The 19,128-nt window shown below is 40.8% G+C and overlaps 1 protein-coding gene across 5 annotated transcripts in view; it reads right to left on the bottom strand.

Annotated features, from left to right (window-relative positions):
- mipol1 (mirror-image polydactyly 1) overlaps positions 1-19,128 on the bottom strand; it is a 116,868-nt gene that overhangs the window by 49,863 nt on the left and 47,877 nt on the right. For all 5 annotated transcript variants that reach the window (XM_067455938.1, XM_067455939.1, XM_067455940.1 and 2 more), the window contains 3 exons: positions 14,727-14,832; positions 11,760-11,889; positions 5,910-5,943 (listed from right to left, as the gene is read on the bottom strand). In XM_067455938.1, the coding sequence (XP_067312039.1) occupies positions 5,910-5,943; positions 11,760-11,889; positions 14,727-14,832 (270 nt within the window). The remainder of the gene's footprint in view (positions 1-5,909; positions 5,944-11,759; positions 11,890-14,726; positions 14,833-19,128) is intronic.

The following is a 19,128-nucleotide window of genomic DNA, read 5'->3' as shown; positions in this document are numbered from 1 at the left end:
CCGGAAGTGCCGCGAACCGGAAGTTATTGTTGCTTATGAGTTTGACTGAGAACACACGAAGAAGTGTGTTATTGACATTGAGAAAGAGAAAATAAAGATACGCATCAACAGTCCAGCCGACCCCTGTGTCCTCTTCCTTCCTTACTATATCGAACTTGTTACACTGGTGCCGAAACCCGGGAAGGAAGCAGGACAGAGCCGCCGCCATGACAACGCCCTCCGCCTCGCCATTTGCGGAGATCATCAACTCCCTCGCGGTCCTCCACCAGGAACACCATAAGGCATTGCTGGACCTTCGGACCGAACAGGAGCGCCGCTTCGAGGCCATCGTCCAAGGCCAGCAAGAGGACCGCGAGCGGTTCCGGAGCTGGATGGACCGGGAGGTTCGCGCCGAGGCCGCTGGGCGGGCCAGCGCACCGGTGCACGTGTCCCTCCAGAAGATGGGGCCGGAAGACGACCCCGAGGCCTTCGTAGATCTGTTCCAAAAAGCCGCGGAGGCCTGCGGGTGGCCCCGGGCACAGTGGCCGGTGCGCCTCATCCCCCTTCTATCCGGCGAAGCCCAGGCGGCCGCGCAACATCTACCGGTCGCGAACCTCCTGGACTACGACGACCTGAAGCGGGCCATACTTCAGCGGGTCGGCCGGACCCCAGAACAACACCGCCAGCGTTTCCGCTCCCTGGAGTGGGGTGAGGCCGGTCGACCCTTCGCATTGGCCCAACAGCTCCGGGACGAGTGCCGCAGATGGCTGCTGGCCGGCGGCAGCGACGGGGACCATGTTGTCGATCTGGTGGTGCTGGAGCAGTTCATCACTCGGCTTCCCCGGAAGACCGCCGAGTGGGTCCAGTGCCACCGGCCCACGTCGCTGGAGACGGCCATCCACCTGGCGGAGGACCACCTGGTGGCGTGCCCGGGGGTCGGCGAACCCCCACTAACTTCTCTCTCTCTCTCTCCCCCCTCTCTCTTTCTCTCTCGACCTGTCCCTCTCCCCAGGTCCCGCCCTCCAGGCCCTCCTCGCGTCCCCCCCAGAGGCCGGGGTGGGATGGGCCTTGGACCGTCTGGGAGTTCGCGGGTCCCGCCCAGGGGGGCGGGGCCACTGGGGGCTGGTGGTGACAATGGCTCTGGTTCCGCCCCCTTTCCGCGCTCATCCTCCAACCCACTCCCCGCCGCAGGGGTGGCGGGTAAGCCTGGGCTGGCCTGCTGGCGGTGCGGTGATCCGGATCATTTTGTGGACCGATGTCCGAGGATGGACATCGGGACAATGATCCGGATCCCGGACGTCCAGCGGACCACCCCCGATCAAGCAGGAGAGTACCAAATTCCTGTAAGTATCAAGGGGGGTACATATCAGGCCTTGGTGGATTCAGGATGTAACCAAACCTCGATCCATCAAAGCCTGATGCAGCCTGGGGCATTGGATACAAGCCGCATGGTTAAGGTGCGGTGTGTGCACGGGGATGTGGTGGAATATCCGGTTGTCCCAGTCACGATACAGTTTAGGGGGAAAAAGCATAGTGTTGAGGTGGCGGTTAGTCCCCACCTCCGGCATCCGCTAATTCTGGGGACGAATTGGCCCGCCTTTTCGGCGTTATTGGGGTCGTTATGCGCGGATGCCGCTTGGGGAAAAAAGGCTAGGAACGGGGCGGTGCGAGTGCAGGTTGGCGAGACTGATACGGGACCCTTGGGAACAGCTTCAGGGGAACCGAGCGGGGTTGAGAGACTGATTCTCTCGGACCGCGATGACTTCCCTCTGGAGCAGTCCCAAGATGAGACTCTAAAACATGCTTTCCAACAGGTCCGCACTATCGACGGTCAGTCCCTCCAACCCGCATTGCCCGTCACGTATCCTTATTTTGCCATAATTAAGGATCGGTTGTATCGAGTGACCCAAGACACTCAGACAAAGCTAGATACAACCCAGTTGTTAGTACCAAAGTACTAAAGTACACTCTAACCCGATGGCGGGCCACCTGGGACAGGCGGCCACGCTGAATCGTTTAATGACCCGATTTTTTTGGCCAGGCATTCATGACAATGTGCGCAGGTGGTGCGCGTCTTGTCCTGAATGTCAGTTGGTGAACCCACTGGCCGCCCCAAAAGCGCCATTGCGCCCCCTACCATTAATGCAGGTCCCCTTCGAGAGAATTGCGATGGACCTCATCGGGCCATTAGAGCGATCCGCACGCGGACATCGTTTTGCGCTAGTTATCGTGGACTACGCAACACGATATCCGGAAGCAGTGGCTCTCCGCAACATCTCGGCGAAGAGTGTTGCGGACGCACTGTTTCGTTTAATCTCCCGGGTGGGGATTCCGAAAGAAATCCTCACTGATCAAGGCACGGCGTTTATGTCACGCACGTTAAGCGAATTGTACGGATTATTGGGCATTAAATCCATTCGAACCAGCGTCTATCACCCACAAACAGACGGCTTGGTCGAACGATTTAATCGCACTCTTAAATCCATGATCCGTAAATTCGTACAGGAAGACGCCAAAAATTGGGATCGGTGGTTAGAACCCCTCTTATTTGCTGTGCGCGAGGTCCCGCAAGCCTCCACGGGGTTTTCCCCCTTCGAGCTTCTCTACGGTCGACAGCCACGGGGGGTGCTGGACGTCCTACGAGAAACTTGGGAGGAGGGGCCTTCGTTGGCCAAAAACGAAATTCAGTACGTCATGGACTTGCGAACAAAACTCCACACATTGGGGCGGCTATCTAGGGAGAATTTGTTGCAAGCCCAGGACCGCCAGAGCCGGTCATATAACAGGGGTACTAAACTACGCAAATTCACACCGGGAGAGAAAGTGCTCGTTCTACTCCCAACGTCGAGCTCAAAATTAATGTCAAAGTGGCAGGGGCCGTTTGAGGTCGCACGGCAGATAGGAGAGCTCGATTATGAAGTGATACGATCCGATAGGAACGGGGCACGTCAAATATACCACCTCAATCTGCTAAAAAAATGGAATGAGGTGGAATCAGTGTTGTTGGCAACGGTGATCGGGGGAGAGGATGATCTCGGGCCAGAGGCGAGCATTAAAGCACAATCAGTCGCGTTGGCCCCTGGGGGAGATCACCTCTCACCGTTACAACTCGCTGACTTAACGAAATTGCAGGCGGAATTCGCTGACGTGTTCTCGCCCCTACCGGGACGTACCGACTTGATTCAGCACCATATCGAGACCGAGCCGGGCGTGGTAGTTCGCAGCCGGCCGTATCGCTTGCCTGAGCACAAGAAAAAAGTAGTTCAGGACGAATTAGGCGCAATGCTCGACATGGGAGTAATCGAGGAGTCCAACAGTGACTGGGCGAGCCCGATAGTTTTGGTCCCCAAAACAGACGGCTCGGTCAGGTTCTGTGTGGACTACCGCAAGGTGAACGCTGTGTCGAAGTTCGACGCGTATCCAATGCCGCGGGTTGACGAGTTGCTTGATCGGTTAGGTACGGCTCGATTTTATTCGACACTGGACTTAACAAAGGGCTATTGGCAGATCCCCTTGTCTCCATTGTCCAAAGAAAAAACAGCTTTCACCACGCCGTTTGGATTACACCAATTTGTCACGCTTCCTTTCGGCTTGTTCGGGGCGCCCGCAACCTTCCAGCGACTCATGGATAGGATTTTGCGTCCCCATGCTGCATATGCTGCTGCGTACCTGGATGACATAGTGATTTATAGTCACGATTGGCAGCGGCATATGCAGCATGTGAGGGCGGTCCTGAGGTCGCTGAGGAGAGCGGGGCTCACGGCCAATCCGAAGAAGTGTGCGATTGGGCGGGTGGAAGTAAGGTATCTGGGCTTCCACTTGGGTCATGGGCAGGTGCGTCCCCAAATTGATAAGACTGCCGCAATTGCAACCTGTCCGAGGCCCAAGACCAAAAAGGAGGTAAGACAGTTCTTGGGGCTGGCGGGATATTATAGACGGTTTATACCAAATTATTCGGACCTCACCAGCCCTTTGACTGATCTTACTAGAAAGGGGCTACCAGATACGGTCCAGTGGACGGAGCCGTGTCAACAGGCTTTTACCCAAGTAAAGGCTGCTCTATGTGGCGGGCCGCTCTTACACTCCCCTGACTTTTCTCTCCCTTTCTTGTTGCAGACTGACGCGTCGGACAGGGGGCTGGGCGCAGTCCTGGCCCAGGAGGTGGAGGGGGGAGAGCGGCCGGTGCTGTACATTAGCCGTAAGCTCTCCAAGAGGGAAGCTAGGTACAGCACCATAGAAAAGGAGTGTTTGGCCATCAGATGGGCCGTTCTCACTCTCCGCTATTACCTCCTGGGGCGGGAGTTCACTCTCTGTTCGGACCACGCTCCTCTCCAATGGCTCCACCGCATGAAGGATACCAACGCGCGGATCACCCGTTGGTATCTGGCTCTTCAGCCGTTTAAGTTCAAGGTGGTCCACAGGCCGGGTGCTCAGATGGCTGTGGCCGATTTCCTCTCCAGAAATCTCCCTACCTTTAAATTGTTCTTTTTTCTTAATAAATAATACAATTTAAGTTCACGGTTCTCTGATGTAAGGTAATGATCACATGACATGCATGTAAACAAATTCTTTTTTTCTTCTTTTTTTTAACTAAGCTTTTTATTTTGATTGTTTTTATTTTTTAATTATTTTTATTTTATTTATTTTTATTTCAACTACTTACATAATAGCTTTTCATTAAACTACCATTACATCATACACTCAAATCTGTAAAACCCTGGTGTAATGTACTTTTTAATGCACTTCATGATGTTGATAACGAATAGAATATATTTGTCTTTCTCTTTGCATTTCTATATCAGTATGGTATAAAATTATCCTATTAAAAGAAACGTGATCAACAAGTTAGGCGAAAGTTATCTAAAAGTAATCAAAAATAGTCTGAATAAATCATTTAAAATGTGTAATAGATTTCATTACTAACTACAATTTTTGTCATGTAATTTGGAACCAGTAACCGACTATTATTTTACATTGTTGATACATTTAACATGATGAAAAAAAAGATAGATAGATAGATAGATAGATAGATAGATAGATAGATAGATAGATAGATAGATAGATAGATAGATAGATAGATAGATAGATAGATAGATAGATAGATAGATAGATAGATAGATAGATAGATAGATAGATAATATTGAAATATTAATGACAATATTAAAGTTATTCTTAGGTTTTTTATCCTTTTACTAGGAGAAAAAGTATAAAGTATTTCATCAAAATATATCATTTTGATCATTTCGAGAGCTTCGAAATTTGAATAACGCTTTATGATAAGGATTTATTTGTTAACATGCTAATATCAACATTTACAAAATTTTATCTTCCAAAGTTGCACGTGTTAACTTTAGGTAAAGCACTGTGAACTAACCTGAACATCAACATTTTCATTAACTATCATTAACAAAAAACTAGACCTTATTGTTAAGTGTAAATTTGCGTAACAAATATAATACAGTAGACTTTAGTTGGGTTAAATGCGGTATAGTGAATCAATGGTTGACATATAATGGTACCTACGGCAATGTTTTGCAATCTCGTTCAGAGATGGCAATAACCGCACATTCGCTATTTTCAATAAAAGATACATCAGCGCCTGGAGATGTTAATGTTGAGCAGTTGTTACTAAACCCCTCACAATAGAAGCACATTTCAAAGGAACTCTAAGATATGTTTGGATTATTTTATTGTCCACCAGGTAAAAATCATACGTCTGATTGCTTAGAAAAGTACTCGAAAAGCACTCCTAAGCTACATGATTTAAGATATTAATCAGTTTAATGTGCAATAGATGCGGCGGAAATTAAGAAACCAGAGTAAGCATCAAAACAAGCCTTTCCTGTGGCTGTTTTTTTCATTTAAGACAGTCGGACAAAAAGGGTACACAGAACAATCAGAGATGAAATTCTCCAGTGAGGAAGGCTTACCACATCACTTTCTTCAGGTTTAATATTCTCCAGCCTAGAGAGAGATGGAGAGAGAGAAAAAATGTGTGAGGGAGAGAAATAGAGAAATGAAATGTAGTGAGCTTCCTTGAGTTTCCTTTATGTCACTCTGCAAAATGAGATCACTTCCCAAATCCAGTAATTGCATTCTGTGGGTTTTGGTATGAAAGTAGAAGACACACTGAGAGATATTAAAAGTGCCACCCGCTCGTGCTGTTATTCCACTGTAATGCCCATTCTGCTCAAAACTGACAGCGAATTGTTAAGTTATTAATGTTTACTACTTTATATGACTATTGGGATCAATTGTTCATATGTGTGGGGAAACGGAGAGACGGATTAAGCCTGAATCTTTTGTGCCACACCTGCCATGAGCATCTTTATAAAGGCAAAGACAACAGTAATTATGGAGCCAAATGCCTGGAGACACACGGGTCACAAACTGGTGAAAATATTTATGATTTTGAAGGTTTTTCATATGGACCTCTATAACAAATGCACAGTCACATAGATTTGCTCATGGCTAATGTAGATCAGCGGCATGACAAGTAAAATCTTTAGGATTCGCAATAAATGTATGAATTATATACAGTGGGGTCTGATGTCTGAGATCACATTTTCTTTTTTAAATCTGTAAAAAAACAAAATATGAACATTTTGGCTGATACCGATCATTATTTCTATTTAAAAGCCCATAACCGATATGTTGGCCGATAAATCCAAACCCAAATTTATAAAAACAAAAGTCTCACCATTAAAATCAATGTAATATATATATATGTTTTTTTTTTATGTAGCCTATATGACAGACTATTGCTGCACATGTTGTACTTGACTGTATTTTCCTATTTTATTTTTATTGTTGGGCTGATAATGGTAATATAAAAAAATATATATTTCTAAAAACCGCTAATCTATGTCTAATATTACTACAAAATTGTTTATTATTTGAAATAAACATTTTAATTTTAAAAATTAAAAATGTAATATAAAGATTAACTATATATATACACATTATGTTCAAAAGTTTAAGGGAAAAAAAATTGTTTTGAAAACATGTAATGCTTTTTTTGCGCACCAGAGTGGCATAGAGTAAAACAGTAATATTTGTTAAACGGATAGTTCACCCAAAAATTTTAAATTCTGTCAATAATTACTTACCCTGTCGTTCTAAACACAAGACCATCATTCATCTTCGAAATATACAATTATTAATTAAATAGATTTTTTGATGAAATCTGAAAGCTCTCTGACCCCTCCATAGACAGCAATTTTACTTAACACTTTCATGGTCCAGAAAGGTAGTAAAGACATCGTTTACTTCGTTCATCGTTGATGAACACAGCAATGGCGGGTTTCCCTACACTGCCGTCGCCTTCTGACTGAGACTGCTGTCCGGTTGAAGACACAGAGGAGAGACTGTATAAGTGACTGTATAGTTTAGCGATTTGGAGAAGAGAAAACTAATGTCATTGTGTGAACAACACGGCATCCATGTACGTCTGTTTATTGTGATTAAAATAGGCGTACACCAAATAGTTTAATGTGATTATGGTCACTAAGATTATGAGCTTACTTGCATTAATTTGATCGAAGTATGTTTACATAAGGTACATTTTAATCGCATTATTACCAAAATCCCATTATAAATCGCATTATGAGAGTGCATGTGACGCATGAGCTGGCCAATAATAAGGCAGCGTTCTGATGTAGAAACTGAAGCTCTGTATTGGTGTTACTACGTGAATAGCGTAGGAGAATGACATTGAGATTGTTGAATAAAGTTGATTATAAGTTGACAAGTTACAAGTTGATTATACAGCAATGTGTGTTGGTAGTGACTGCACACAACCATCCTATAATGATAAAAATCCATCAAGTTTTTTTTTTTTTAATCTCCTTATAGGTTTTCACCTGTCTGAAATCAAGCCATTCGATTTGTGACGTCACACGAACGGACACCGCTCCCACGACTGTTGATTGACCGCAGCGTTTAAGCTCAGACCTGCCCTGAGCGAGTGCAAGATGTCCGCCACTGTGGATACGCTGGAGCAGAATAGTGTCTAAGCGATTGTGTTGTTCTGTTCTTGGGTGTGACACTGCAATCATTTTGATGTTGATATATCTGATATATCGAATTGATACGGTTGAACCAAGCGGCAACCTCCCGCGATCTCTCTTGAAGCCAATACGGAAGTAATGTAATCTGCAATTCCTCAACTGACCACTAGGGACAGGCTCCAGAAGGGAGCAGAATCTCATTGAACCCCATGTTAAAATTCTCAATTTAAAGCAGAAAAAAACATGTTTACAGCCTGGTACAAATTGTGGTTTTGGCTTATAAGGCTAATTTTGATCTTCATGACAACTCTGAGGGGGTGCATTTTTTTATAACTCATTCGTTTACGTTATATAAAGCCTTAAGGTTCTGCATAATTAAGGGCGTGGTTACAAGTGGATAGCCATTTATCCACCGCCTATAGTCATTGCGTCACCTCAGCTCCGCACACATCCCGCCTTTTTGCCCATTTTCTGTTATCCGGGAGTGACACGCGTTGACTCGCTCACAAGATGGCAACGCCCAGCTCGCCCATACTTTAAGCTTCAGAACAGCTTATCAGAATCCTATGGGTGACGTCACGGACACTACGTCCATATTTTTTTACAGTCTATGGGTTGAACTTGCACAGATGTGTCCTGAGAGTCTCGCGTTGTCAAACTTTCTCCTGTTGTCAAAGTAACGCTTCACACTCAAAGCCCCCACAGAACAGAGGGGCGGGGTGAGCAAAGCTCATTAGCATAAAAGGCACATGCACAGAAACGGCTTGCTGAAAACAGAGCTGTTTTTCACCAGGTTAAATGAGTGATTTCTTAGAATACTAAATAGAATTTTTAAATAAAGTATATTACAAAGTTTTAATTTAGACACTAAATAATCATATTAACTTGTACAAAAATGGCATTATATGACCCCTTTAAGGTTGAACCACTATAGTCACATGGTTGCAAAGATGTTGCAGTCTACGAATGGTTCAGAAAGCTCTCGGATTGCATCAAAAATACCTTCATTTTTTGTTCCGAAGATGAACAAAGATCTTGTGGGTTTGGAACGGCACAAGAGTGAGTAATTAGTGACAGACTTTTCATTTTTGGGTGAACTAACCCTTTTTTTATATTAAAATTAAATGTATTATATACTCCAGTCTTTAGTGTCAAATGATCCTTCAAAAATCATTCTAATATGCTGATTTCGTATTACAAATATTGAAAATCAATAAGGTCTCTTTTGGACATCACTGTATATTCGTACTGCCACAGATTTCACTGGGTTTTATTGAGAAAGACAGGTGATGAATTGAAATAGAAATCCGCTCAGCTGGTGCAATGCTCCTTTAAGAGCAAATCGAATTCCTCCATCAGCCACCAGGCAGAAAAAACAACAACCCCTCCACTCATTTACAAAGGCATTACATGGATCTCCATCCATTATAAAGGTACATACTCATTCACACAATGGACCCAAGAGTGACCTCCGAAAAATAAGGGCTTAGAACACGTGCGTCCATATTCCTCAAAAGATAATGGGATTCCACTTGGCTATCAATTATCATTTTTTTGAGAGAGGGGCCAGAACGGAGCCCTTGAACGCAGCTAAGAGAGGGACGCGCTTTTATAATTAGATTTTGAAGAGATCCGGAAAATGCATTTCATGCCTCTCGATAATTGCGGTTCGTTTGAAAGAACTATCAATAAATCATGAGGCTGACTGAAATATTAAACAGGGTGTAAGGTGACGAATGCCTCTGGAAAAGGACGTCAAGCTATAAAGAAGAACAAACTTATATACATTTGAAAAAAATACCTGTTGTTGGGTTCTTATAAATGTTGACGCCTACAAAGCTATTTTTCAAAACGCCAACAGCGTTAAACAGGATATAATTTCTCTCATCCCCTGGAGGGCAGAGGGCAATATTTTCGCTTTGAAAGGCCTATTATCAAACAACAGCACCAGTTAAACATACAAGGAAGAAGATCATATTCATTAGGACCCGGCAGGTGGGGCAGTAAACAGCAAATATCCGCAGGTCTAAAGCACACGATTGATTTCCTATACAGTGGAACTTCTGACTGACAAGCCAGTACAGGGATGAGGGGACTCTTTAAAAAATGTCACACCCCTCTGATATATTTCCAAACTGGTCGATATTAGATTTCCCCTCAAACCCTTGTCTGTTCATTCAACTTGTCCTCTAGAAAGAAGAACAAAGCAGCTTTCAATCGCAATGGTGAGTAAAGCCGCATACCTATCGTGCTTCTCAAACCGTAAAATCCACTGCCTTTAAAAAAATTAAAGTGAGACACATTAAAAGGCACTTGGAGAGGTATAGAAACAAAACCAGAGGCTTTCTGATTATCACCTCACAGACGCTTCTGGATCATAAACTGTATGGTTTGAGTTATCTTTTTATCATCGATATACCATGACTTTTATAAATAGATAAAGAGAGAGAAATGAGTGGAGAAATCAAATGCGCTGAGATGTATCAAACTCTACTGACTGTATAAGCACTAGGGCTGGGTAATATATTACATATTTGCAATATATTCAATATTAGTTAATTTTGGTAATATAAAATATTGCACAATCATTCCATTTCTTAAAGACCACACATTTTGCCACACCTTTTAGAAAAGCACTACAATAGATAGCAGTTCCATTTATTTTCAGTATAAGATTTTCAAAGTACAGTACCAGTTTCACTAAACTGGTTAAAATCTTGTTTGTGTCACCATTCAAATATTCTTTCAAACAGTAAAACATAGGTCATTGGCTCGATAACCAGGGAATGCATGAACTGATAAAATGTTTACCTTGAATGCAGTGTAGGTCGCTTTGTGTATAAGTGCCATTAATAAAAAATGTATGTTTGAATATATTGTAAAATGTAATTTATTCATGTGATGCTGTCACTAGGACATACCCTAAGGTACAAAACCGAAAAGGTACTAATATGTACCTTTAAGGTACTAATACACACTCTTAAAGTACTGATATGTACCTTTTGAGTTACTAATATGTACCATTTAGGGATACAAAGATGTACCTTTTCACTTTTGTACCTTAGGGTATGACAGCACTGTACCTTTTTTTCACATGATCTCTTAGAAATCATTCTAATATGATGATTTACAGCTCAAGAAATACTTCTTATTATTATAGATGTTGAAAACGATAAATAGAAATTTAAAAAGAAAAGCATCTATTTTAAAAATACATTTTTGAAAATATGTAAAAGACAATTTAGCGTGTAATTGCTGAATAAAAGTTTTAAATAAAAAATAAAAAAATGAATGACCCCAAACTTTTGAACAATAGTATGTGTGTGTGTGTGTATGGAATATTGACCAAAAAAAGTAAATAAAACAGTATCATTTAGCTACATTGCCAAGCCCTAATGAGTACTAAATCTTAACATGTTTAGACTACGCCATGACTTTACCTAATAATGGGCCTCAATCACAGAAGAAAAATGTCTTTGTAAATTGTTTGAAAAAAACATTTTTACCTAAATAATATTTGTTTTTAACAAATAGTTTTTTACTATAAAATTTACAAAAACAGTCATTTGGCTGATATAGGCCCAATGAGATATCAGCCTAATTTTAGTATGATGGCACTTGACTGTGTGAAAATTGCAAATCAAGAAAGATTATCGATTTTCATTATGTGAGGAGCTCCTCTGAGAGAACAGAAATGACTAGAGCAGCATGAATGTAGTTGGACAGGCTGAACTGAGGGTCTGTTTTGGAAGAGGTTTGAACAACACATACTCCAGAGTCGCCTCCTGAAGCTTCTTGGCCCGAAGTAAAGCTTCATCCCTCTCCTCGTTAGCCAGACGCAGTCTGGCCATCACAGCCTGGTCTCTCTCCCTCTGAGCCTTATAGATTTCCTCGACTAACGCTGAGAGAGAGAGAGAGCGAGAGAGCGAGAGAGCGAGAGCGAGAGCGAGAGCGAGAGCGAGAGCGAGAGAGAGAGAGAGAGAGAGAGAGAGAGAGGTTATTATTCCGGTATTGCACTCCAGAGCTCCAGCTGCACAATAACAAGGCTAAGCTCCTCGGGAAAGAGGTTATTGCAGTTGAAACACTATGGCATAAGTATTAATAACTCTAAGTGAGCCTTATTTTGAGAAGACAGTTTCCCCTGGGGAGGTACGTGTGTGTGTGTGTGTGTGTGTGTGTGTGTGTGTGTGTGTGTGTGTGTGTGTGTGTGTGTGTGTGTGTGTGTGTGTGTATTGCTCTGTGCCCAGAGCAATAAAAACAGCAGCAACACCCTGAAGTCAGGCTCTGGGAGACTGTGGAGACATTTATTTATGAAATTTCAGCATGGAAACACTCTGGTTTATCAACATTGTACGGGAACAGTGAGCAATTACACCAAGCTCATGGATGTCAGAAACCATCAGAAAAATATCCTCATATAGGAGGACAAACATGACTGTGTTTGACCTGCAGGCCTCAGAAGGTCCACAGGCATGCCTACGTATGCATTTCCAAAACAATATTGGAAATGAAGGCCCCTAGTGAATGCATGAATCAACTAATGAACGGACAAACAAGCAAATGAACAAACATATAAACAAACAAACAATGAGCGAACAACAGAATCTCCAAGCAACAATAAAGACACAGACCGCTGGCAAATACAATTGAATGATTTAATGAAGTAATGAATAAAGGAACACACAATGAATGAATGAATGAATGAATGAATGAATGAATGAGCACACAATGAGAAATGAATAAAGGAACACACAATGAATGAATGAATGAATGGATGGATGGATGGATGGATGGATGGATGGATGGATGGATGGATGGATGGATGGATGGATGGATGAACACACAATGAATGAATGAATGGATGGATGGATGGATGGATGGATGAACACACAATGAATGAATGAATGCATGAATAAATGAATGAGCACACAATGAATGAATGAATAAAGGAACACACAGAATGAATGAATGGATGGATGAATGAATGAATGAGCACACAATGAATGAATTAATGAGCACACAATGATTGAATGAATGAATGAATGAATGAGCACACAATGAATGAATGAATGAATGAATGAATGAATGAATGAATGAATGAATGAGCACACAATGAATGAATGAATGGATGAATGAATGAATGAGCACACAATGAATGAATGAATGAATGAATGAATGAATGAATGAATGAGCACACAATGAATGAATGAATAAAGGAACACACAATGAATGAATGAATGAATGAATGAATGAATGAATGAGCAAACAATGAATGAATGAATGAATGAGCACACAATGAATGAATGAATGAAGGAGCACAGAATGAATGAATGAATGAATGAATGAATGAATGAATGAATGAATGAGCACAGAATGAATGAATGAATGAATGAATGAATGAATGAATGAATGAATGAATGAATGAGCACACAATGAATGAATGAATAAAGGAACACACAATGAATGAATGAATGAATGAATGAATGAATGAACACAATAAATAAATGAATGAATGAATACGTGAATGCAAATTAATTAATTAATTAATTCACACATGACGAATGAATGAAAGAATGAATGCAAGAATGAATGAATGAAAACTAATGAGCAAAAGGATCCATGAACATTTCCAATGAACAGTTATTCTGCATTATTATGAAAAAAGACTACTAACAAATATAAATGACTGACTGAACAAATGGATGAACAAACAAACAAACAAGAAGAAATGAATGAATGAATAACAAATGAAATAAACAAACTAACTAAATGATCCACGAGCCAATTTTGAAAGCAATATTGCCAATATAAATAACTAAATAGATGAACAAAACAATGAATTCATTAAAATAGATAAACAAAATGACAAACGAACAAGCAATGAAGGTACAAAGAAATGAATAATTGAAGGAATGACTAAGCAAAAACTAAGCAAAGTAGTCTCCAACTAAGAGCAGTTTAATCAAACCTCTGATTTTAATTTTAACCAAATTTATGAATCGCAGAGACAATTTTGATAAAATCCACAGGATTCTGGCATTACCAAACGGTCCCTCCCTGGCACCACCTCTAATCCCACCAAAAACGGCACTGTTATCCATCAAATTGCATCAATTCTTCCCTGCACGATAAACAGTCATTCCCACACTAAGCCACTACAAAGTTCACAAAGCAAATCAATATTGCTAGAATTTGCTGATTAAACATCTCCAACTCCAACCATTCAAATCATATTGAAATGAGGGCGGTGAATACAGGCATTATCGTCGCTTTATTAAATGAACAATTTGGCTGCCTAATTGTGTCATACGTCACGTGTCAAGTATTTTCATTTAATTAACAAACTGTGAAATGGCATTTTTTAGCTAGTTAAACGAAAAAAGTGAACATCGGCTAAATTTAAATATTTGTTCAGCAAAGGTGAGGGAGCGTGTAGATTTCATTGACAAAATAATCAGTTTGAGAGAGCAATGATCACTCCTGATGAGGGCGCTTTATGTTAGACATATTGGTTTATGTTTACAAATGTCAAAGTGTGCTTTTCTCAGGTTCTCCTGACATGTGCTAACTAATTAATTAAAAAGTGTTTATCTTTCGACTGTGTTGGAAGGTCAGACGTTTACATTGAGAGATCTATGCAATGTCAGACCTCACATAAAACGGGTTGATTATCTGAAACGTATAAAGGTAAATTCTGCCATTCTAAACAAGCATTCATCTATCATCTCTTCACCCTACCTGCAGCTCTCTCGCTGGCTCGTGCCTCCAGCTCGGCCTCCTGTAGCTGAGAGTCCAGCAGCTTGGTTTCCAACTCTTTCTCCTTCAGCGCCAACTTGTCCTGGAGCTACAGTCAGATACACACAAAACCAGGATCACTGTATAACTGAGTCACATGTGGGTGAGTTTAGCCTGGTCACACTAATGAGGTCAACACAAATAAATAAACAAACAATGTACCTGCTTGGTAGGTACACAGAATTTTTTGTTTTGCCAGAGTCTACCAAAAACTGTGGTCACACTTTAGATTAGGGTCCAATTCTCACTATTAACTAAAACTTTTGCCTGAATAAACTCCTAATATCTGCGTATTAATAGTTAGTAAGGTAGTTGTAAAGTTTAGGTATGGGGTAGGATAAAGGGATGTAGAATATGGTCAGACAGAATAAGGTTCTTTATAATTGCTAATAAACTTATAGCATACTAATAAGCAATGTATTAATAGTGAGCATATGTTACTTGAAAATACACTGCTGTTCAAAGGTTTGGGATAGAAAAGTTAGTTATTATTGTTATTAACAAAATAAGTTAATATTTTTGAAAGAAGTCTCTTATGCTCACCAAACACACAAAAAAATGTTTGAGTAAAAATAGTCATATTATGAAACGTTATTACAGTTTAGTAATTAGTAATACGTTTATCAGCATCATTACTCCAGTCATCAGGGTCACATGATCCTTCAGAAATCATTCTAATATGATGATCAAACATTTCTTATCATCATCAATGCTGAAAACAGTTGTGCTGCTTAATATTTTTGTGGAAACCAACTAATTCAGCATTATTTGATGAATACAAAGAAGAGCAAATATTTTTAAATGCACATCTGAACAACTGAAATGTTTTACTATTACATTTGATCAATTTAATCTGTCCTTGCTGAGCAAAAACTAAAACAAAAATGTATTTATTTATTTTCAAAACACTGACCACAAACATTTGAATGGTAGTGTTTTTGTAGAAATAAATGAAGGCAATTTTTTACTGTACATTACATCTGCTTGCAAAGTATAAATGTAAGAATTTAATGCAATAATTTGAAAATAAATAATGAATTTATGCATAAAAAAAAAAAAAAAAACATTTGGACAGAATAAATGTCATTACTATATCTATGTTAATAGAGTTATATTTTGTGTGTGTGTGTGTGTGTGTGTGTGTGTGTGTGTGTGTGTGTGTGTGTGTGTGTGTGTGTGTGTGTGTGCGTGTTATATAGAGCAAATTCTTTTTTTATCCCTTTTAACTTTGAAGTGAATTGTGATTTGAATTTTTTTTTGTAAGATTCACCTACTTGCTTCCTTAATTTCAACAATTGCTTAGTTGTGTCTGTCTCATTTTTTACCATTAAAATTCATTATATATTATAGCCTTATATATACTGTATATATTGTTTCACCCTAGGCCACCAAGCATGTATCGAAAAGCTCATATCAGTCCACCACAACTTTATAGCCACCGTAAAAATGTAGTTTATATATATATATATATATATATATATATATATATATATATATATATATATATATATATATATATATATATATATATATATATATATATATATATATTGGGCTACAACAGCAGAAGACCCCACCAGGTATCATTCAGATGGTAGCATCAGAATTTGGCGTAAACAGATTGAAAACATGGACCCATCATGCCTTGTGACCACTGTACAGGCTAATGGTGGTGGTGTAATGGTGTGGGGGATGTTTTCTTGGCACACTTTAGGCCCCTTAGTGCCAATTGGGCATCGTTTAAATTCAACAGCCTACCTGAGCATTGTTTCTGACCATGTCCATCCCTTTATGACCACCATGTACCATCCTCTGATGGCTATTTGCACCATGTCACAAAGCTCGAATCATTTCAAATTTGTTTCTTGAATATGACAATCACTGTACTAAAATGTCCCCCACAGCCACCAGATCTCAACCCAATAGAGCATCTTTGGGATGTGGTGGAACAGGAGCTTCATGCCCTGGATGTGCATCCCACATTTATCCATCAACTGTAAGATGCTACCCTATCAATATGGGCCAACATTTCTAAAGAATGCTTTTAGCACCTTGTTGAATCAATGCCGCTTAGAATTAAGGCATTCTGAAGGCAAAAGGGGGTCAAACACAGTATTAGTATGGTGTTCCCAATAATCCTTTAGGTGAGTGTATATGTATGTATGTATGTATATATGTATATACAGTGAGATCATGGAGGGGTCTGAAATTGTCATCATAGGTACATGTCCTATGTGAGAGACAATCTAAAATAAAATCCAGAAATCACAATATATGATTTGTACCTATTTATTTGTATGATACAGCTGCAAATAAGTATTTGAACACCTGAGAAAATCAATGATAATATTTGGTACAGTAGCCTTTGTTTGCAATTACAAAGGTCAAACATTCCTGTAGTTTTTCTCCAGGTTTGCACACACTGCAGGAGGGATTTTGGCCCACTCCTCCACACAGATCTTCTTTAGATCAGTCAGGTTTCTGGCCTGTTGCTGAGAAATACTGAGTTTGAGCTCCATCCAAAGATTCTCTATTGGGTTTATGTCTGGAGACTGGCTAGGCCACGCCAGAAACTTGATATGCTTCTTACAGAGCCACTCCTTGGTTATCCTGGCTGTGTTCTTCAGGTCATTGTCATGTTGGAAGACCCAGCCTCGACCAATCTTCAGCGCTCTAACTGAGGGAAGGAGTTTGTTCCCCAAAATCTCACAATACCCCGGTCATCCTCTCCTTAATACAGTGCAGTCGCCCTGTCCCATGTGCAGAAAAACACCCCAAAGCATTATGCTACCACCACCATGCTTCACAGTAGGGATGGTGTTATTGGGATGGTACTCATCATTCTTCTTCCTCCAAACATGTTTAGTGGAATTATGACCAAAATTTCTATTTTGGTCTCATCTGACCACGACTTTCTCCCATTACTCCTCTGGATCATCCAAATGGTAATAGGCAAACTTAAGACGGGCCTGGACATGTGCTGGTTTTAGCAGGGGAACCTTCCGTGCCATGCATGATTTCAAACCATGACGTCTTAGTGTATTAGCAACAGTAACCTTGGAAATGGTGGTCCAAGCTCTTTTCAGGTCATTGACCATCTCCTCCCGTGTAGTTCTAGGGCTGATTTCTCAACTTTCTATGGATCATTGAGACCCCATGAGGTGAGATCTTGCATGGAGCCCCAGTCCGAAGGAGGTTGACAGTCATGTTTACCTTCTTCCATTTTCTAATTATTGCTGCAACAGTGGACCTTTTTTAACCAAGCTGCTTGGCCATTTACTCGTAGCCCTTTCCATACTTGTGGAGGTGTACAATTTTGTCTCTAGTGTCTTTGGACAGCTCTTTGGTCTTGGCCATGTTAGTAGTTGGATTCTTACTGATTGTATGGAGTGGACAGGTGTCTTTATGCAGCTAACGACCTCAAACAGGTGCATCTAACTTAGGATAAATGGAGTGGAGGTGGACATTTTAAAGGCAGACTAACAGGTCTTTGTGGGTCAGAATTCTAGCTGATAGACAGGTGTTCAAATACTTATTTGCAGCTGTATCATACAAATAAATAGTTAAAAAAATCATACATTGTGATTTCTGGATTTTTGTTTTGTTTAGATTATGTCTCTCACAGTGGACATGCACCTACGATGACAATTTAAGACCCCTCCATGATTTCCAAGTGGGAGAACTTGCAAAATAGCAGGGTGTTCAAATACTTATTTTCCTCACTGTATATAGTAAATTGTATTTGTACCACTATTTCAAATATAAAAAAGAGGAACTGTTGTATCTTGGCTGTAAATCTGGATTGGTGAGTGATATTTTATGAGGATCTGAATGATAGATATAACCTCCTGTCTTAAATATTTTCATCCTGATGGTTTTTGTCCTCTCGGACTTTGAAAATATGATGGGGTTAGGTCAGAGTCCTCAAAGGGCTCTCTCAGATTACTGCCAGCAAAAACACACTCATGGGACATGTTCCTGCCCCTCTGTCAGGAGTCACAACTACTTGCAAACCAGGGACATCAATTACAGTCGTTACAGAGGGTCCCCCCCTCTCCGGCCCCTCAAACTCCAGATGGGTGCAGATATGCCACAGACACTAGGAAAATCTCATGGCTCCAGTCTTATTCCTGATGTTTCTAAAAGGACAATGCTGCAGAAAGAATATAAAAGCAGAATGAAATGCAGTTTACTACAGGTTTTCTGCTCTCTTAGCTTTTAGTCTCGTCCCACTTAAATTTCAACTATATTACCGATCTGCTCGCATTGACACTATGATAATTGAAATTGGCTGGATGACATTTCCGCTTTTTTCACCAGAGCGTATGTACAGCCAAATAAAATT

The sequence above is a fragment of the Pseudorasbora parva genome, chromosome 10 (assembly GCF_024679245.1).
Source record: "Pseudorasbora parva isolate DD20220531a chromosome 10, ASM2467924v1, whole genome shotgun sequence".
Taxonomy (NCBI): domain Eukaryota; kingdom Metazoa; phylum Chordata; class Actinopteri; order Cypriniformes; family Gobionidae; genus Pseudorasbora; species Pseudorasbora parva.
This window is presented reverse-complemented; position numbering and strand designations above follow the sequence as displayed.